At 45.7% G+C, this 19,695-nt stretch overlaps 1 protein-coding gene across 1 annotated transcript in view; it reads right to left on the minus strand.

The window, feature by feature from the left end:
- CSMD2 (CUB and Sushi multiple domains 2) overlaps positions 1-19,695 on the minus strand; it is a 621,951-nt gene that overhangs the window by 201,601 nt on the left and 400,655 nt on the right. The window contains exons 22-24 of the mRNA XM_044913827.1: positions 15,136-15,305; positions 5,553-5,709; positions 3,634-3,825 (exon numbers count right to left, since the gene is read on the minus strand). Coding sequence (XP_044769762.1) covers positions 3,634-3,825; positions 5,553-5,709; positions 15,136-15,305 — 519 coding nt within the window. The remainder of the gene's footprint in view (positions 1-3,633; positions 3,826-5,552; positions 5,710-15,135; positions 15,306-19,695) is intronic.

Consider the following 19,695-nt stretch of genomic DNA (forward strand, 5'->3'; position numbering starts at 1 on the left):
GGGAAAGGGCAGATGTCCTGGCAGTGGGCAACAGCGTGGTGGACGGAGGCCAGGGGAGGAGACGGGGGTGAGAGACAGGGCTGTGAAGCTGGCGCAGCATTGGACGTCCAAGGGCGCCGTGCATGAGGCTAGTGTCTATGTACTCCGTTGGAGAAGAACTGGTCACCTTATATGCTAGTGAACTTTACATGCTCTGGGAGCAGCCTTAAGGGCACGGAGGGATGGAAAAGGAGGAACTGGAGGCAGGGGAACAGTGCAGAGGTCTACACGCCCCGTTGGAGCACCTAGTCACCCAGGTCAGAAGCTGCTGATCCTCTGGCCTTCTTCCTCCCCATGTCTGATCTGCCTCCGAGACCCAGACCCTGAACCTCTGGGGCGTCTGTTACATCGATGCCCCTCGGCCCCATTGCTAGAGTCTTGGCCTAGGCCCTGGCCATCTCTAGGGTGGCACCGTTGCCCACTCTTCCCCCAGCAGTGCCACGAGATGGATCTTTCTAGAATGCAAACTGACTGGGTCACTGCTTGCTTCAAACCTTCCTTCCTGGAATGAAGTCCAAGCCCCAGAGGGGCTCCCTTTGGCCTCTTGGGCCCCTTCCTGACAGCCCTCGGTCCAGTCAAGCCTCATGAATGCTATGAGCCAGGAACACGAGGCCTCTTCATGTGTCCACATGGACTGACAGCCTGAAAACATCTTCCCTGGGGAACCTTTCATGGCCTCTCCCCTCCCAGGTAGAGTTGCCGCTGTCCTCCCTTGTGTCTCTGTTATAACATGAGCAGGTTTTTATCACAACACATGTACCGTGTGACAGTCATGTCAGTCTCCTTCACAAGACTCCAAACGCCTTGGCAGCAGGGACCTCGTCCTCCTCCTTAACCAACCGAGCCACCCAGGCGCCCGACCTCGTCCTCCTCCTATTTGCACACCCAGTGCTGCTGTAGTGCCTGGCACGTCACAGACGTTTTAGTAAGTGTTTACTGAATGGGGAGATACATGGAGGATCAGATGAATAAGTGACACTGCTTCCCAGGAAAATTACTATGAGGGTCTGAGTCAAGGGAGCATGAGTGAAACTGAAGAGCAGGAGATCTATTGTGGAGTTTTTTAGGAAAGGGGATGATTGAGCAAAGTCCTTAGACGAAACTGAAGAAGATGGGATCGAGGTCACAGGTAGAAGATTGGCCTTCACCTTCGTTAAGCATCTCAAGAGCCCCATGGCTTCACAGGGGAGCACTATGGCAGGGTTAGGAAGGAGGCACTCTCCTGAGACTGGATCCTTTGCTCCCGCCTTGTCACGAGTCCCCTCAGTGTGCTTTTGGGACAGGAGGTGCTTGAAGGACTCAGGGCTGAATGGGCCACGTTGAAGAGTGGGTGTGGGCAAGAGGACGGGCCATGAGCTGGGGGAAGGAAGCCTATCTGGCCCCACAAATAATGGTGGTAGTGGAGAGGTGGCAGAACATTATCCGTGCCGTTGGCTAGAGCTTTCTTCCATATTCCAGATGGAGAAGCCCCTCCTGCTTCCCTAAAGGTGAGTGTTTGGAGGCAGCATGGTGGGGGAGGGCTCTTCCTTATAGACACTACTGTTCCTTTCCTCCCGGACCTAACATCTAGGGGCTGGCACGTGGGTGGGAGGAGCCCAGAGGCCAGCAAGGTGCAGATGCATTGATAAGACCAGAAGACTCTACTCTTTCTGCTCTTTGCCCTTCTTCCCATCCTTAGAGTCTTGGCTGCTACAATTGGGCTGCAGCGTCCACTCATCAATGAAGAAAGCCTTGGGTTATTTTAAGGTACAGTGGTCATTCCTGCTAGACTGTGATAAAGTCTACCACAACATGACATATGTAAAAATATACACCTGCCACCCCAGATACACAGCTTCACTCCTCTATGTGGGGCCTGAGGGAGTCTCAGTGGGGAAAACCCCCAAGGTTCAAAATATAAGTACCCTTACTAGCACTGCTTGAGTGGATCCGCCAAGTTCAGCCCAACTGGCACATTTGATATTCAAAAGAACCTCACAGTGAATCCTTCCTGCAAAGGAAGGCCTGTCTTGTAACGTGAATCATCTCCTTCCTATTTCACTTGCTCTAGCTTGTCTGTGGTATTACACTGTCATCTGTTTACGCACGTGTCCCTCTTGCTGGCCTGGGATCTGCCCTTGTCAGGGTTCCTAGTGCCCCGCCTAGGGCCTGGCACATGAATGAAAGCAGGGGATAAAAACAGGGATGCAGGGAGAAAGGGATGGGGCATGCCTGCAGACTGAGCCGATCTTAAGCTCAGAGGGTGGGGAAGTCTCTATAGGCTACTTAGAGGTCGCCATGCTGGTTTGTCCACTGTCAGGCTTAAAATCCTCTCCTTCAGGCCCTCTGTTCTGTAACAGTGTTGAAGATCCTGTTAACATGGAGCTGTCTAGGGGAAAAGAATATTGGCCATTACCACTGCCCATCATGCTGGTTCACCCCTCCAGCCCTCACACATGCTCAGGCTAGAAGCCCAGCCCCCATCCTCCCCTCCTGCTGGTAAATTCTTACCCTTCCTTTCGTCATATTTCCCCAACACTTTGCCCATAAGTCTTTGCATGGTGCTTATCTTGTATTATAATTATCTGTTTATGTGTCTATTTGCCTTGCTAGGCTACAGGCTCCCCAAGGGCAGGGGAAAATGCTTTATTCTTTCTTTTTTGTATTTCTCTGCTTCTGCACATACCCAAACATATAACTGCACCAATTCTGGTGTGTGGCGCTTGGTTGGTACTTAAATGTTTTCCCAGTGGATGTTTTGTTCTTACAAGATTAGCCAGTGCTGTACAGCAAACATGCTGAGGTTGTGGCACCAGGGGAAGGGGATGGAGGGAAAGGCCTGGTGTTTGGCAATGGGGAAGCAGGACAAAGCAGGGTGGTGGGAATCTTGATCAGCAGGGAGGGTAAGAGATGCAGTGAGGTGGGTGGTGAGAGAGGAAAAGGCCAGACCAACGGAATGACAGGTTCTGCCTACTTCATACTCCTGCCTTCGACCAGGCTTCTCTCATCCTATGACACATGGAGAAAGCTTAGAGAGAGCCTCTGCTGACATTCTGGAAGCACCACAGGCTTAAGAAGGTGCTGGTTCATTATTATATTCTTTCTCAAGAATGAGAGAGATGCTAGCTCATTATCTTACTCTTTCTTCCAACTTCCCCCAGAAAAGGGGGCATAAACCCCATTTTGCCTATGGGGAAACTGAGGTCCAGAGGGAGTTGGAGGCTTGTTTGAGTCTGGGTGCTGCAGGAACCTTTGGAACCCAGGCAAATGCTCCACCTCTTCCTACTTGACGCTCCTCCCTCTTCTCTGTCACCAGCATTACAATCCTGAGGGCATGACTTGGCTGTGGTCCCACTTGGCTCAACACGTGACAGCGGCAAGCCCCCTGCCTGAGTGTGCTGCTGCATGGGCCTAATGAGGTGTGAAAGTGAGGGAATGGAGAAGGGGGGCAGGGCAAGGGTTGGCTCCTGTGAACAGCGGCACTCAGTCCAGTTAGGCAGCCCCAAGTGCTGGAGCGTGGGGTCCAACGGGAGAGCCTTCTCGAGACCAGAGCTGGGAGCCTGGGACTTGGGGGGGGGGCCTGAGTGGTCACTCGAAGAGCAAGAGGCCTCCTACCGACACAGGTGGGGAGAGGCCGGTCCCAGGTCCTGCGCTCCCCACTCAGACACAGCAGCTCCTCACTGCCCCGCAGGCTGTATCCAGGGTCACAGCTGAAGGACACAGAGCTTCCTGCAAAATGGCCTCCGTCCTGAACCTTGTAGCCAAACTGGGGAGTTCCTGGATCCTCACACTTGATGAGTTCAAAACCTGCCGAAGAGAGGAGAGAAAGGGTAAGCAAGACCCGGCGTGGCAGAAGCCACACGCCCTTTCCTCCCTCAGTGTGAAGCCCATGTCCTCACGGAAGCCACCAGGCACGTGCCCCTGGCTTCCGCCGGTCTCACTGCTGGGGGGGGCCCCACGTGGCTGTGCTCAGGAGAGGTGCAGCGTGCAGGATTTGCTCCCGGCTGCGGCGTGGAAATGGCTTCAGCTCTTCCTCCCAGGACAGCTTTTAATAGTTTTCAGACACAGGGTCTGGGTTTTCTATTTCCTTTGTTTGACCCCCAGAGCATTTTGTTAGCAGGGCTGCTCTTCCCATTTGGCTCGCTGAGACATTCTGATGGGATCGTGTAATAGGGAAACGTCACTTCAAATGCATGTTTCAAAGTTCAATTACGTCCTGTTTAAATACAGTCTATTGAGAAAGGCTGGAGAAGGCTTATGCAGAACATCTCCACAGAGCACCTGCTATAGGGCGCTTCACGTTTCTTATCCACAGCGGTCTTGTAGGGAGGGGTAATGACCGAGAACACTGTCTGGTTCAATAAATGGTTCCAAAGTCACACATTCTCAGACGATGGAGATGGAACTCGCATGCCACTTTATTCAATCCTCTTCCCCTGATGGGCCTGCTGTACCAGGCATAGACGCTTAGGCCTGACGGCCTAGAGCCCAGGCAAGAGGAATCTTGGGTGGATTCACTGGTTTTCTAACAGCTTTATTGAGATAGAATTCACATACCGAACACTCGCCCATCTGAAGTGTTTGATGCACTGTCTTTTAGTATATTCGCAGAGGTATGCAACTATCTTCACAATCAACCTTAGGGTCTTTTCATCACTTCTAGAGAAACCCTATACACAGCCCCCCTTGCCCTTGGCCACCAAAATTTCCTCTCTGTCTCTATGGATGTGCCTACTCCGGACAGTTCATATAAATAGATCATATAACACATGGCCTTTGTGATTGGCTTCCTTCACTCAGCAGTGTTTTCAAGGCTCATCCATGGTGTTGCATGGATCAGCACTTCATTCCTTTTTGACAGCTGAATAACATTCCATTGTACAGATGGGTACATCACATTTTGTTTAGCCATTTATCAGCTGATGGATACTCATTGGATTTTAATATAACCTAGAAAAGCACATTTCTTGGCATCTCCTGGGCAAGTACAGGAGCTCAAATCAATGAACACAAGGGCCGTGAAGCCCAGGTGTGGAGATGTAATCCCAAGTACCCTGGGGCTGCTTTCCGTTTTTGAAATCTTGGGAGTAAAAGTCAAACTAAAACCACGAAAAAGGGAAAGAATCAAGACAGAAGTCTTTAGGGAGTAGTGCAAAAGAACAGAATTACACATTAGCATTTGCATGTTTTACATCTGGCTGTAGCTGAACCTTATTTTATAAATGCTGTGATTAGGAAAGGCTTTGGTTGCTTTAGTTAAAAGCCTCAGTGTTTATATTTTGGAAGTATTAGTGAGTAACAGGTATGCGTGACTCTCAGTTAACCATAGATGTAAACCTTAGAGCGGATACCAAGTGGCTGCTTACCCAGAGCACAGGCACAAGGTCTCAGAGGAAACAGTCCGCTCAGCATGCACCAGTCAGAGAAAACCGAACCTCTTAAATGAGGGGTGACGTCCCGGAGCCCGAACTCCCTGTTTGGGGGACCAGGGAAAGCTTGACTTCATCGTCCACTCTGACTCAAGAACGACTTACTGGAAAATTGCAGCTCAAAGCCCTTGCTGGTGTTCTCAGCATCAGTGATGAAATCAAGCCACAAACTGCTGGATGTGCTGTTCAAAGTCACCCCCATCATCTCCGAACGGCTGAACACCCCCAGCAAACGGGCGGAGTTGTTGTTGCCGTCATAGACCTGGATGTACGAGAGACCCCCGACCCGATGTCAGCATGGCCTTATTTTGAACAACAGCTTTTCATCCCATAGCCTACAGTCCCAGACTTTAGCATCAATGCTGACTGCTGGAGGGGCCGTGAGCATCAGACGCAGGGAAGATGGCACAGGGAGCCAGCAACGGAGAGAGTGATCAGCCCCTCCTGTCTCTACTCGGTGCCATTCTGTGCCCAGCCCATCTCAGTGTGAATCCAGTCTCTAGGAACTGCTTGTTGTTCTAACCTTTCCAGTGGAGCTCTGCTCTGTCCCCCAACCCCCAGATGGCACCAGCTTACTCTTCAGCAGCCCGGGGAGGCCAGGATGGGGCCACCTGAAGGCCCAAGCCATCTGTCTCTGCGGACAGGCATACTGAAAGCATTCGACAGCTCTGCATTGCTAAACAGTCCTGTCCTTCCAGATGAGACAACTGTCCTTCTGCCTAACTCCACCCCACTGTGGCAGTGGCCTGTCTTGACTACTCTTCTAGACATGGCCCCCGGGATCCAGCAGCACAGAGTAAAAATGACGAGCATGTCATGGTGCCTTTCCTTTCCCCAAGCTCAGCCTCTGCCCCTTCCCTCCTAAAATGAGGGCTCCAGCAAGGGCCTGCTGGGCTTGCCAGGGGTGGAATCGTGCAGGCATCTGGCTTCCCCGACGCCCATCTGTCCCCTGAACTTCTGAGCACTAGCAAAGACAACAGTCACCAGAATAATGAACTGGCTCCCCAGGTTCTGAGGTTGCTGCTCCTTTCCAGATAATTGTACAAATAACAACAGAAGTTGTGATTGAGTGAAGGACCCCCCTAGTGCTCTGGTAAATATCAAAGATGGGATCTATGGGTGGGTGATGAATATTTGTGCATGGCGCACGATGTGGTGCCAGCTGTCAGCAAATTGGAACAATATTTCCATTCTACTATTTATGAAGCAAAGCTTTCTAAAAGAAGCCATCCTTCAAGCTAACAGTGCTGTATATTACAGAGACTTGCTCAGGCCCCTGGGAGCCTCAAGTCTGTTTCCAGATTCCATGTACCACGTCACTGATAGATTGAGAGAATTCTGGAGTTCCAACAGACAGAGAGATGACACCAGTTCAAAGAGTTTAGCCCACTGGGGCATCCAAGTTGCTAAATAAAAATATTTGTACCCATGAACGCATATTGAAATGAACTGATCAAGGCATTAATCGTCAACACTTGCTGACATCACAATAGGAGAAACATAAGAGAAACAACCAGATATCATGAATACCACTACTTACAGAGTCATTTTGTTAAAAAAAAAAAAAAAAGAATGAAAGAAAAAAAGAAAAAAAAAATGAAGCCTGAATTGTATCAAGTCACTGGATCCAATTTTGACTTATAGGAAATATAGAGGATGGAGGGATATATGAAATGATACTCTGGGAATATGCTTGGCAAAACCCAGAATATGAAAAATTCCACTGGGCAAGTTACCTGATTTCCTCAACAAATAAATTACAAGGGATGGAGGAAAAAAAAAGATGGAGGCAGAAACCTATTGATTAAAAACCGTACGAGACAACCAATTCAATGTATGGGCCTTATCTGGACCCTGATTCAAAAAACTGTAAATTTAAAAAAATATTAGAACATTTATAAGATAATTGGAAACTTGAACATTCATTGGATATATGATGATGTCAATAGATTGTTGTTAATTAATAAAAGTATAGTGGGAACAAGATTATTTCCTTAATTTCCAAGCATAATTCATTCTAACTCATTAAGGACAAAAATGTTCATAATGTGTCATTATGATAAAATATTCATTGCAGGGCGCCTGGGTGGCTCAGTCGGTTAAGCGACTGCCTTCGGCTCAGGTCACGATCCTGGAGTCCCGGGATCGAGTCCCGCGTTGGGCTCCCTGCTCGGCAGGGAGTCTGCTTCTCCCTCTGACCCTCCCCCCTCTCATGTGCTCTCTCTCTCATTCTCTCTGTCTCAAATAAATAAATAAAATCTTTAAAAAAAATATTCATTGCAGAAAACTTATAAAACAGAAGAGCACACAGAAGATAAAAACAACTTTCAGCACTCAACATTTTGGTGACTATCTTTCCAGGCTTTGTTCTATGCATGCTTTTCCTTATATATATTTATTTCTTTATTTTTTTTTATATAAAAACAAGATCCAACTATAAATACTATATTGTAACCTGATCTTTCACTTAATGTAATGTGCATATTTTTTGAAGCATTAAATATTTTTCCCCAACGGCATTTAAATAACTTAAGGAATTTTCATCATAAAATTAAACCAACCCACACTATACTTACTCACACATCATTGTCCAGAATGTGTGCCCAGGCAGATAAGAGGCATTCAATAAAAGTATGATAATTAAATAAACCAACGTTTTCTTCTAGTACTTTTGTCTTTAAGTCCACCTGGAATTTATTTAGGCATATGATAGGAGATAAGAGTCTACTTTTTTCTCCTTGATTGATTAGCCATATAACCAAACGCTATAAATATTCCATCCACCACCAATTTTAAATTCACCTTTATCACATATATATCACATTATATACATTTGGTTTTGTTTATCAACTTTCTATTCTATTCTATTTCTATTTGCTACCTATTTGTCTTTTCCTGTGCATGACCCACACCATTTTAGTTATCATAGCTTTATAATATACTTAAATATTTAATAGGGAAAGTCCTCTCTCATTTGTCCTTCTTTTAACTTAAAAAATTTATTCTCCCTTGTTTATTTTGCTAGATAAACTCAAGATGAACATCCTTAAATTAAAAAATAAAAGACACCTCCTGTTCCCCCTGCCAAGAAAAACCCCCAAACAACTTGTGTAATTCTGACTGATTAACATCATAGGTATGGGTTAGTAAGAGAAAAAATCCATCTACATGATATTGAATCTTCTTACTCACTTTTTGGCATCTGGCTCTATTTAATCAAGTTGTTTTGTATGTCTCTCAGTAAAATTCTGTATTTATTTTTGGGTATTTTTATATTTTTTATTGCAATTGGGAATTGGGCCGTTGTCTACATTTATTTTCTAACAGGATACTGCTTGTCTATAAGAATGCTTTGATGGTCCAGTTCCTCATTATATACTGGGATGGACTGGTTTCTGAGAAATCCAAGACAATCCATACACATCTGTTACACTGAACCTTCTTTCTTTCTTCTCGCTCTATTAGATGTTTTTATTTTTTTCATGTTTGTTGCAGTATAATTGACAAATAAAAATTGTATATAATTAAGGTGTACAACTTGATATTTTGATGCACATGTACCGTTACATCTGATATGACGACAGTTCAGTGAGATTTAAGAGTAACTACACTAACAGCTTTGTCCACACAGTTACAAACAATGCAAACATTCCCATGGATACTGCTACATGTCTGCTACATGTCTGTTTGCACCCATGCTTGAGTTACTCTAGGGCATATGCCTCCAATGGAGAAGCTGGTTGCTGGGAAGGGGAATCCTCAACTTCCTTAGATATTGCCAGATTGCTGTCCAAAGAGTAATGCAAATTAAATCTCTCACTGACACTGTATGACAGCTTTCATTGTTTTGTATCTTTGCCAACACTTGGTATTTTCAGGCATTCTAATTTTTCCCAATTTGATGGGTGTGAAATGGTATTTTGTTTTAATTTGTATGTCTTTGGTTATCACTGAGGTTGAGCATCTTTTCATGTGTTTATCCATAATTCTACTTTCCTCTTATGTGAATTTCTTTTTTTTTTTTTAAGATTTTATTTATTTATTTGAGAGAGAGAGAATGAGAGACAGAGAGCATGAGAGGGAGGAGGGTCAGAGGGAGAAGCGGACTCCCTGCCGAGCAGGGAGCCCGACGCGGGACTCGATCCCGGGACTCCAGGATCATGACCTGAGCCGAAGGCAGTCACTTAACCAACTGAGCCACCCAGGCGCCCCTGAATTTCTTATTCATATCCTTTGTTTATCCATGAATATGAAACCTCCCTGCATTTCGGTTTTATGTCCTTCAAAATAAAATTTCATAGTTTTTCCGCTAAAGATTATGCACATTTTTAAGACTTATTTCTAGGTGTTTTATAGGTTTTGCTTCTATTATGAATGAGAGCTTTTTTTTTTTTTCTGATTATGTTTTAGTTGGTTGTAGACACATCAGCCACTTTGCTGAACTGTCTTATTGTTTCTGTTGGTTAATCTGTCAATTCTTCTGTATTTTCTAAATAGAAGAGACAATTTTATATATTCCTCTCTAATTTTTATAGTTTCTTTCTTCTTTCTTTGATCTGATTGTAATGGCTTGGATCTGCAGCAAAATGTTGAATACTACTGTGATAGCACAACTCTGGTCTTGCTCCCGACTGTACTGGGAACCTTAGGAAGTTCTGTTACTAAGAATAATGTTTGCTATAGGTGTTGGTAGGGGCTTTTTATCAGATGAATAAAGTTCTCTTCGTAGTTTTGAGATATTTTAAAATCATGAATGAGTACTGAATCTCATCATGTGATGTTTTGGGGTGTACTGGGAGGATTAGGTATTTTTGGCTTCTAATCTGTTTACAGGGTATTAGGTTGAACCTCATGAAGTTGCCAATATGTGACCAGTTTTGACCTACAAAAATGTCAGTTTCATAGGGTTTGCTTACTGTGTAACACCGTGAGCTTTTCTAATATTGACACATCCTCACATTCCTGGAATCAATCCCGCTTGGTCATTTTTGCTTTCATACACAGCTAGATTCAATATGACATTGTATGTAGGGTGTTCAGATCTATGATCATATGTGGCTGGTCTAACAGTTTGTTCTTCTATGGCTCTTATTCAGTCTGCTATCAATATTTCTACTTGCCTCATTTAAATAAAATGAGTGAGGAGATAGATGCCAATTTTTCTCTTTTCCGAGTCAGTTTGATTATTGCAGTATTAATTATCCTTGAATTTTTGTTAGTTTACTTGTAAAATACTCTATGCCTGGGGCCCTTGAGACAGGATGGGGGGGAGGTCAAAATTTTTAAGTATTGGTTTATTCAGATTTTTATCTTTTCTTGATGTTAGTACTTTTTAATCTGTCAAAATGTCCATTTCAGATTTCTTAGCTTATAGTTGTTCCTAAATATTTTCTGTTAGTCTCATAATCTCTACCTCATCTCTAACTATGATCCTTTTTCCATTCCTAAAATTATATATCAGTGGCTTCTTTATTCCTTGATCAGTCCTGCAAAATTTGTGATTTTTATTAGCTATTTTTCAAGGAACCAGTTGGTTTTATTGACAATTTCTATTGCTTTTTGGTTGTATTTTTTTCAGTCATTTTTGACTTTACCTTTAAAAAAGGCTCTTTCTCCTACTTCCTTTGGATTTATTGTTATATAATTCACAGTACCCAACTCCTTATTTATTTTTAACCTAGGTGATGCATCAGAGACTCACAGAGGTATATTGAAATCTTCCACCATGACTGCAACTTTATTAAAAAAATTTTTTTTACATTTCTAGCAGTTTTTATTTAATTTATTCATGCTATGTTATTTGGCACATAAAATTTGACTGTAGATTGATTGTACATTTTATTAACATAAAAGAATCCTCTTTTTAATTTCCTTATGAGGTGTGAGAGAAGTTTTCAAAGTCATCTCATAATAAACTGGTTTCATTTTTCTGTGCTTTACCCTCTTCTGTTCATTGCCTCCAACACATTTTTTAATTGGGTGATCATGTTTCTCATCTTTATTTAATCTTTCCTCATCTCAGATTGCTCTGTTTTCATTAATGCCTATTTTTGTGTCATAAATATAAGATTCTCCCAAATCCTGTTAAGAATACAAAGTAGGAGTTGCTTTTAAAGTTTTTCTTCTTTGTTGCTTACAGAGGGGAAATTAGCTCTGACTCTTCAGACAGGTCCGCTTCTTCTGATCTACGGACTATTTACACATGTTCAGTTAATTTTCTTGTTAGCACACCACTACAGAGGGAGCATAAAAGAGGGGAATGGAAATGCCCAGTGGTCTCTGGAGGGGAGTGGAGGAATTACACAAGAATAGGCCATCGCAGGAGCTTTCCTGGCTCCTGGTGCTGAAGTGTGTGTGTGAGTGTGGTGCCTCTTTTCTAATGCGCCTGACCACTCTTGTTTGGCACCAATCATAGCGTTGCCCTACTTCATCTGGCTTGCCAACAAAAGCCACATGAAGCCCAGAATGTCCCGCCGAGAGGGAATGGTGGCTCTGTGTGTTCTCTCAGACCTAGTACGCTTCCAGAGGAACCAGTGATGTGGACATCTGGTCCCTGCCAACGGGGCCATGGCGTGTCCTCCCTCCAGGCTCTGCTGCTCTGAGCTAGGTGGCCGGAGATGCGTTTTTCCTTTCGGTTTCTAACACTTCATCCACAGTCAGGATTTCACTTCACTTACGTGAATCATAGTTTGATTGGGCCATTTCTCAATCTGAACTCTTTTCTGGATATTCCATTTGGCAAAAATTCCTTTAAGTGATATGTGAATGGTACCCTTGCCTAATTTCCAGTGCTGAGGCCACAGTCCTCTGCTTTTACATCCTTTTAGTCATTTCAGTGGGGACCGGCAGAGGACGAAGTTATATATATATCCATGTGCTTCATTTGGCATCTTGAGCTGGAAGTCGTCTTTCCATTCTATTGCAATTTAAAGTCCCTTCCTGTCTTGCTGATGTCAGGTCAAAATTTTGGTGGGGGCCAAAATAAAAGGAATCAGTTCTGGGAGAGAAGCTGAAGTGTGAGCAGGGATGCAGTTTAAGGAATTTTCAGTTATTAAAGGTAAGAAACAGATCAGGGGTCATAAACACAAGCAAAGAGTCATTTCATGGGTCAGAAATACAAGACTATAAAGTTTGGAGAGTTGGTCAGATGCATAGAATATTGTATCTTGGGCAATAAATAAAGTGTGGAGGAGGTGACAGGTCTCCTTGGTCAGGAGCTCAGGTGTGCACTGGGGTTTCTTTGGAGGGACAAGAGAGTCCTGAGGATTAGGAATCCACCAGTGTTCTGGCAGGTGGGTGAATTCCAGAGGGGTGAGGGCGAGATATTCTTGGAGCTGACTACTGTTCTGGGCAGTTCCTGCACATGTTCCTGTCAAGGTAGACCAGAGTGACACGCTGGCCCAGCAGTGCCCGGCAGCTGACGTGGCTGCAAGGCTGTTCTGAATCCTATTTGGGAAACCATAACCGTGGGTTTCTCTTAGTTCTGAAACAGTTCTGTACCTGTTCATGTCCCAGGTTCTCCACCCTGAGGAGAAGACTTAGAACAGGAAGGGGTTCTGGGAAACCACCCTATCTCCCTGGGTGCCTTGCCCTCCCTTCCCCAGACCCTGTTCTATAGAAGTTCTGGGGGTCCTGGGGTCCCGTGAGTGGCCTTTCAGCCAGGTCAGAGATAGAGCCTTCTGAGGAGGACACTACAGAGGCCTGGACACAGGAGGAAGAGGGTCTTCTTCGACAAGAAGGCTGAGCCCAATATTAGAAGGCTGGGTGGTAGGGCCAGCTGGGCAGGGAAGTCTGGGAACACCCCCCTAAGATACAGGAATTCATTCCCATCTCTCCACAACCCTGCAGGACTACCTAGGGTCCTATCTCCTACACAAGTCCTCCCTGAACTCTGACCTGGGTTTTATAGCCCATGTCTCTCCCTTCTTACCCTGAATGCCTCAGAAAGTCTCTCTTCTGTCTTTTGAGCTGCTTACCTAATCCTGAGATAGCACCTGGACAGGACAGTTGGGTATGCGCACCTGTTGACTATGTGTTAGGTGCTTCTCTGAATCTAGACCACCGTGGGGAAGAGGCTCAGGCACCAGTCATTACTCCGTGTGACCTCTGGCAGCCAAGGAACCCTCTGGTCCTATCAGGCCAGACATAGAATTGCTGCTATATACTCCCTTCAAAACCTGAAACTTATAAGTTACGTCTCCAAAACTCCTTTTTCTGCAGGGTTGACTACAGTCTTCATGCAAGAAGGGCTCTGCATTCCATCAATTTCATCTGCAGCACTGGAGAGAGGAAGTCACTCTGGCCTTGTTGGGCCCAGTTGTATCCTCTGAGGCTCTGGTGTGGATGATGAACACATGGATGGAGAGAGGCGAGGTCCAGGGGCTGCCTGAAGACATGGCCCTTGGAAATTATAAAATCTTGTCTACTGCTCGCTTAAAAGGAGATTTTCTGTCTGGGGAGCTCAGAGGTTGCAAAGTAGAGCTTAAGAAGACAGTAATTAGGCCCTAATCCCCACTCGGCCACTTCGCATATTTTCTTCTATTTCAGGTATATCCAGTCCCAGCCAGTCATCTCATGGGCTTAAGGATAACCAGGTAAGAGTGAGAAACACCTTCCAAATGTGTGTGCGCACACACACACCCCAGAGAACACATGCGCCGGAGAGTGAGCATAAAATGCACAGTACACTCATCATATCTAGAGAGAATCCTAAGGGATGGGGATTATTTAATTCTTTCTCTTTGGGTTTTTCAGAGTAGTGACCTCTGATTGTTTCTAATGTCAAGACTTCTCAGGCTGCAGGGAATAAAACTGTATCAGGATAAGCTAAAAAAGTTTCTTGGCATAGGATGAAAATGGACACACTCTGTGAGATTTTCCTTATAATCCATTTTAATAAGGCAGCTCTTGGATAAATTCTCCAGAGTCCATTCTTTGATCATACACACACTCACACACTATATATTACTGGAGATACACATGAATCACCTACATACAAAGGCACGCAAATCACATGTGTGCTCAGTGTCATAACAATCCCCTTTCTATAATCAAGTCCCGACACCTCTTTGCCTGACATGTAACTTGAATCCACTTTCTTTAACTCCACTGCCACACATGGGCCATCACCATGGCACAATGAGCTACTAGTCTACCAAAACTTATACTCAAAACATCCCCAGGTGTGCACACACATAAAATACACTGAGACACGTATGCACACACACAGGTCCCTTAAAAGAAGCCAGTACCTAGACTCAGATTCACACACATGTGGAAATGTAATAAAAGGATCTACGTCCATAAACACGTGTCTACACAAATGCACATGCATATTCTACCAGCTCTTCACTATCCAGCTTGATGGTCACAGTTCACAGTGAAAAACCTGATCCACTGGCCCCTCCAGCTGAATTTATGATGATTTATCACGTAGTCAGCCTGTTCTCTACCACACATGTATTTGAGAATAGTCAGCTCTGAAGCAAACTCGAAAGCCACATTCTTAGATCCTCACAGACCCTTCTCTTTCGGGTTCCTACCTTCTCCCAGATGAATGAGGACAATACCCTGGAACTCAGGAGGGAAGATGAACGTTTGGGTCATTCCCACAGAAGTAAATGAGTAGGTACTGAGCACACTGTTGCCTACTGTCACTTACATCCTCTATGAGATCTATTGGTTTTACCTTGAGGACATCCCCTTCCGACAGTTCAAACGTCCTGGCTTTAAGCTGAATGCCTTTCCCCGGCTGGGTCTGGATGGAGTAGATGCATTCGTGGTTGTTACTGTAGTTCACAGGAAAGTTGGGGGACAGCAATGTGCCCTGAGTGCCCGTGACTGAATTCCCACACTCAGCTGGAAAGAGAATCACAATAATCACCGATTAACCCCCATCAGCTACATCTAGAAAACAACTCACAGCGCTGGAGGACCTTACAAGGATGACACATTGTTTGCCTTTCCACTTGCCCAAATGCCTGGTTATCTGTCCATTCGTCTGCCTGTCTGTGGGACTGCTTATCAAAGTTTTCTAACATATCTGCCCACCTGTAGTTTTGCTCCGTTTCTTTATCTCTCTTGTTCTGTGTGTCTGTCTCTCTTCTGCAGGAATAGAAATGAACCCACCACGTATCCTGTACTTTCTTAGTGGCCTGAGGCAGCCCTTCCCCACACCTGTTCGTCTAGTATCATAGCAACAGAATGACTGAGGAGGATGTCAGGGGTGGATGGAGGTGGTGAAGTGAGGAGAGACGAATCCTTTCAGTATCAGAGGCTAGAAACCCAGAGGGGTCAATGTTGAATAATTATTGCTAGCATCTTCCAAACTTCAGTCATTAGTCACAACAACCAAACCCATAAGGTAGGCATAATTATCATCCCTATTTTAAAAATAAAGAATCTGGTACTTAGCAGTTCAGATCAAGTCTCTCCATTTACCAAGATGAGGGGGCTGAGAATTCAACCCTCCTGGTCTTGGAATTTAAGGCCACTAAGGCTTTGGAGAAAGTTTTAGCATAGACCCACTGAAACCCTGTTTCATTCAACAGCTAATGAATTCACAGCCTCCTCTCGACATCTTTTTCTCCTCCTCCAGAATTAGTCCTTCTTTCCCCATTGTTCCCGTACTTTTATTTATAGCAGTCATCACATTGTATTTCACCCATTTGTTAACATTTCTGTCTCTTCCACTGTCGATCCTTTAGGGCTGGGTCCTAGTTCTCTCTCCCCAGCCCCCACCCAGTGCCTGGGCAGAGCGGGCATGAGCAGGTGAAAGGGGTGGGAGCTCAGTGGCAGGGCATGGATGCAGAGCCCCACAGCTGTCTCTCTAGGGTCTTTAATAGTTGTAAAGCCCCTCCCTGTGCTTCCCTGTATCAGAGCGTCTGTCCCCTTGCACCCTGACTGCTTGTTACTTGCCTGTAGCCCCCACAAAATGGGAGTTACTTGAGGGCTAGGGTCATGCTTAATGAATCTAAACTTCCAAGGCTTAGCCCAGATTGTCTGTAAAATAAATATTTGCAAAATGAGTGAATGAATGAATATGGAGGACACAGACCTCAGAAGATGTACAGTCCTAAAAATAATTAGGTTCCAGAAGGATGAAAATACAAGTCCAGATGGCAGGCACATTACTTGTCTGGACATATGGGGAATTGGGAGCACATCTTGAATCTTTGAGGTTGATGGTAGCAAGTCTGCTTTCTTCAAACCATCCCTCGGTGTCCCTATTCTAGGCACAGTCATTGGTGGAAGGTTGTCCCTGAGGTCAACCAATGGGCCACGCAGTTAACCCTAATTGTCCTAAGCCTGAAGTGTGCTAGGCCAAGGCAATGTAGATGGAGCTTGTGATTTAGGGACATTCAGAGTTGAAACTCTCGTGGTCTTAGTTATACCCTTGTGTGTTTTCTTGTCCCCAAGGCTGCTCCTTAGACCTTTGAAGACAGTGTCCGTGTCCCACAGGTCCTTACTCTTTCAATGGGCCCTACTCCCTGGGCTCTGGCCAGTTCAGGACAGGTTCACTTTCCTAGGAGTTTACATAAGCCATTCCTATGCACTGAATGTTCGTGGCCTCAGGCCAAATCCATATGTTGAAGCCCTAATCTTCAGTGTGATGGTATCCTCAGGAGGGCCCTTGGCAAGTGATTGGGGTTAGCGACCACACAAGCTGAGGAAATGACCAGAGCCCTCTCTCTGCCTTGTTAGGATGGCAAGAAGGCTGCCGTCTGCAGGCTAGGAGAGGAACTTCACTAGACACTGAATCTGCGGGCACCTTGATCTTGGACTGTTTGGGCTCCAGAACCATGAGAAATAAATATCTGGTGTTTAAGCCACCCATAGTATTTTCCTACAGCGGCCTGATCATTTGTCTTAGAGCCTTTCTGCAAAGTGTCCAAATGTGCATAATGAATATGCTGAGCTGGGGTATACGACTAAAGTGATAGTTGTGGACAGGCACACTGTGGACATTTTCTGGGGGCCCGGAGACAAGGGCGGGGATTTGGGGAGGGAGTGCTAAGGGCTGTGCACCTGTATTACTCAGTCTTATCACATGGGCAGCACCCTGAAGCAGCTCTCCATTATTTCTGGAGTCACACACTATTCCCCTCCATCTAGGGAGAGGCATGGGGAGCAGTGGGATGAGCATGGACTTTGGAGTCAGACAGCCTAGTTATATCAACACTCTGAACTTCAGTCTCTTCATCTGCCTTCATCTGGGCAATAATAGCATCCACATAAGACTATAGAGAATAAATGCTTGGGATTTTATGATAAAACAAGTGAGCATGTGGGGAGCGGTTAGCATATAGTAGGCTCTCAACAAGTGTTATTCCTCCTCTCTTTCCCCATCTATCCCAGGTGAATCTACGCCGCTTCCTTGATTCCATCTGGAGCCCTAAGTGCCTGTGTTCTGTGGCTGGCAGAAAGCCTGAGAAGCTTCTTAGGAAGTGTGCATTAGCTGCCTGGTGTTCACAGCACACTCACTAGTCTGATGCCTCTTGCCCTCTGCCTAGTTCCTAAATTTGGCTTAAGCCAAATTAAGCATGGGCTTTGGCATGTTATTGGACACCTTCCCTGGCCTTGGCTTCCTGCACGATAGCTCTTAGGCCGCCGCTGCCCCAGCACGCCCGTCTCCTCTCCCCCATAGCCCGACACCTTGGTGAGGAGAGACACAGAGCTGGTAGCTTCAGATGGGGCCAATCCTTGGCTGATCACCAGGGCCTGACTCCCTGCCAGGGCCTTTGTCTTGGGCACCAGGGAAGGTACAGGAAGGTAGAGGGACATGATACTTGCTTCTGGGAGAGTTTCCAAAGTAAAAGGGATGGTGAGCAGATGCACTGAAAAGCTAAACACAAGCATCAGTGGAAACAAATAAATGTTCCGGAGAAACAAACAGTCACATACATAGGAAAGTCCTGCCACTGACTGAGGCATCTGTGACTTCTGTCGTCCCCATCAGAGGAGGTCTCGTTAAGGGCAGGGGCTGTGTCTTATCCATCAGTCTGGGACTCTGGAGGCAGAGGGTTCACTCTTCTCCATCACACCGGGGCTCCCAAGGACAGGGCCATGTCTCCTGCCGCAGACTGGGGCCCTTGGAGTCAGGGCTGTCTCTTCCACATCTAGTCCAGGGGCCCCTGAGGTCAGGGGCTGTGTCACCCCATCACACCATGAATTAGAGCCCAGGGCTGTTCATCTCCTTCACAGCTGGGAATATTTCCTGGTAACACTGTGTGGGCTAAGTCATCCAATTTACACCCACAGTGCATGTGGCAACTGGGAGCATCCCCAGGGTGGGCATTCCCATGAAACCTCCAGCCCGAGGCTCTGTTGCAGGGATGGTGGTAATTAGAGGTGATTATAATTGCTGTGCATTATTAATAACACACGAAATGGAAGACAAATGTAATAATGAAATGTTGTGAGGTGTCATGAACACACAGTAATTGGAATAATGAGATCAATGAGGCAAGAGCTTAAGGAGTGTGTGCATCTGTGGTCCCGGATAATCCCATTCAAGAAAAATTTCCCCCAGAACTACTTAGCTGAGGATGTTTTCCCGGAGAAGGAAAGAGCTGCTGGTGGCCAGACAGACACTGAACCTACATGGGGGAATGTGTAGGTCTGAATGTGTGTCTGGGTCAGGGTGGGTGGAGGCTCTGGGGGATGGTTACGGGAGAACAGAAAAACTTTGGGATGATTTAACTGGTCAAAATGGAATTCTGCATCTATTTGTCTTAGTGTGTGCCCTCTGAGACTGTAAAAGGTTATTGGTTATTGACAAGTAACAATAAAAAGGTTACTGGCAAAATGGTGATAATTATATGGTACCCCACTGGTTCATGTAAATCATGTCATCTAATCTGGAATGAAGCCTGTGAGTTGCCTATTGCTATCTCTGTTTTATAAGTGAGGAAGCTGGGGCCGAGGGCATTTGGTGGCCTGCCCAAGATCTAACAGCTGGTAAGTGGCTGAGCAGAGACCTGACCTTGACCCTGTGTGACTGCGCAGCCCCAGCTGGGTCCATCTCGCCAGCCTGTTTACAACTGTCCTCCACCGAGCCCCAGGTTCCACAGAGATGTCTCCGGCTGGGCTGACCTCATGACCCCTGTTTCAGTCAGTGCAGTAGTGCGTCTAGCTCTCTGGCATATTGGGGTTTTATGCAAGTTTTCACTGTAAGCCCAAGTTCCATGCTAACAGCGAGCACTAACCCAGCCTGTGTTCTGTCCGGCCCTATGCTGAGAGTCCTGAG

This window comes from Neomonachus schauinslandi, chromosome 4 (assembly GCF_002201575.2).
Source record: "Neomonachus schauinslandi chromosome 4, ASM220157v2, whole genome shotgun sequence".
Classification (NCBI taxonomy): domain Eukaryota; kingdom Metazoa; phylum Chordata; class Mammalia; order Carnivora; family Phocidae; genus Neomonachus; species Neomonachus schauinslandi.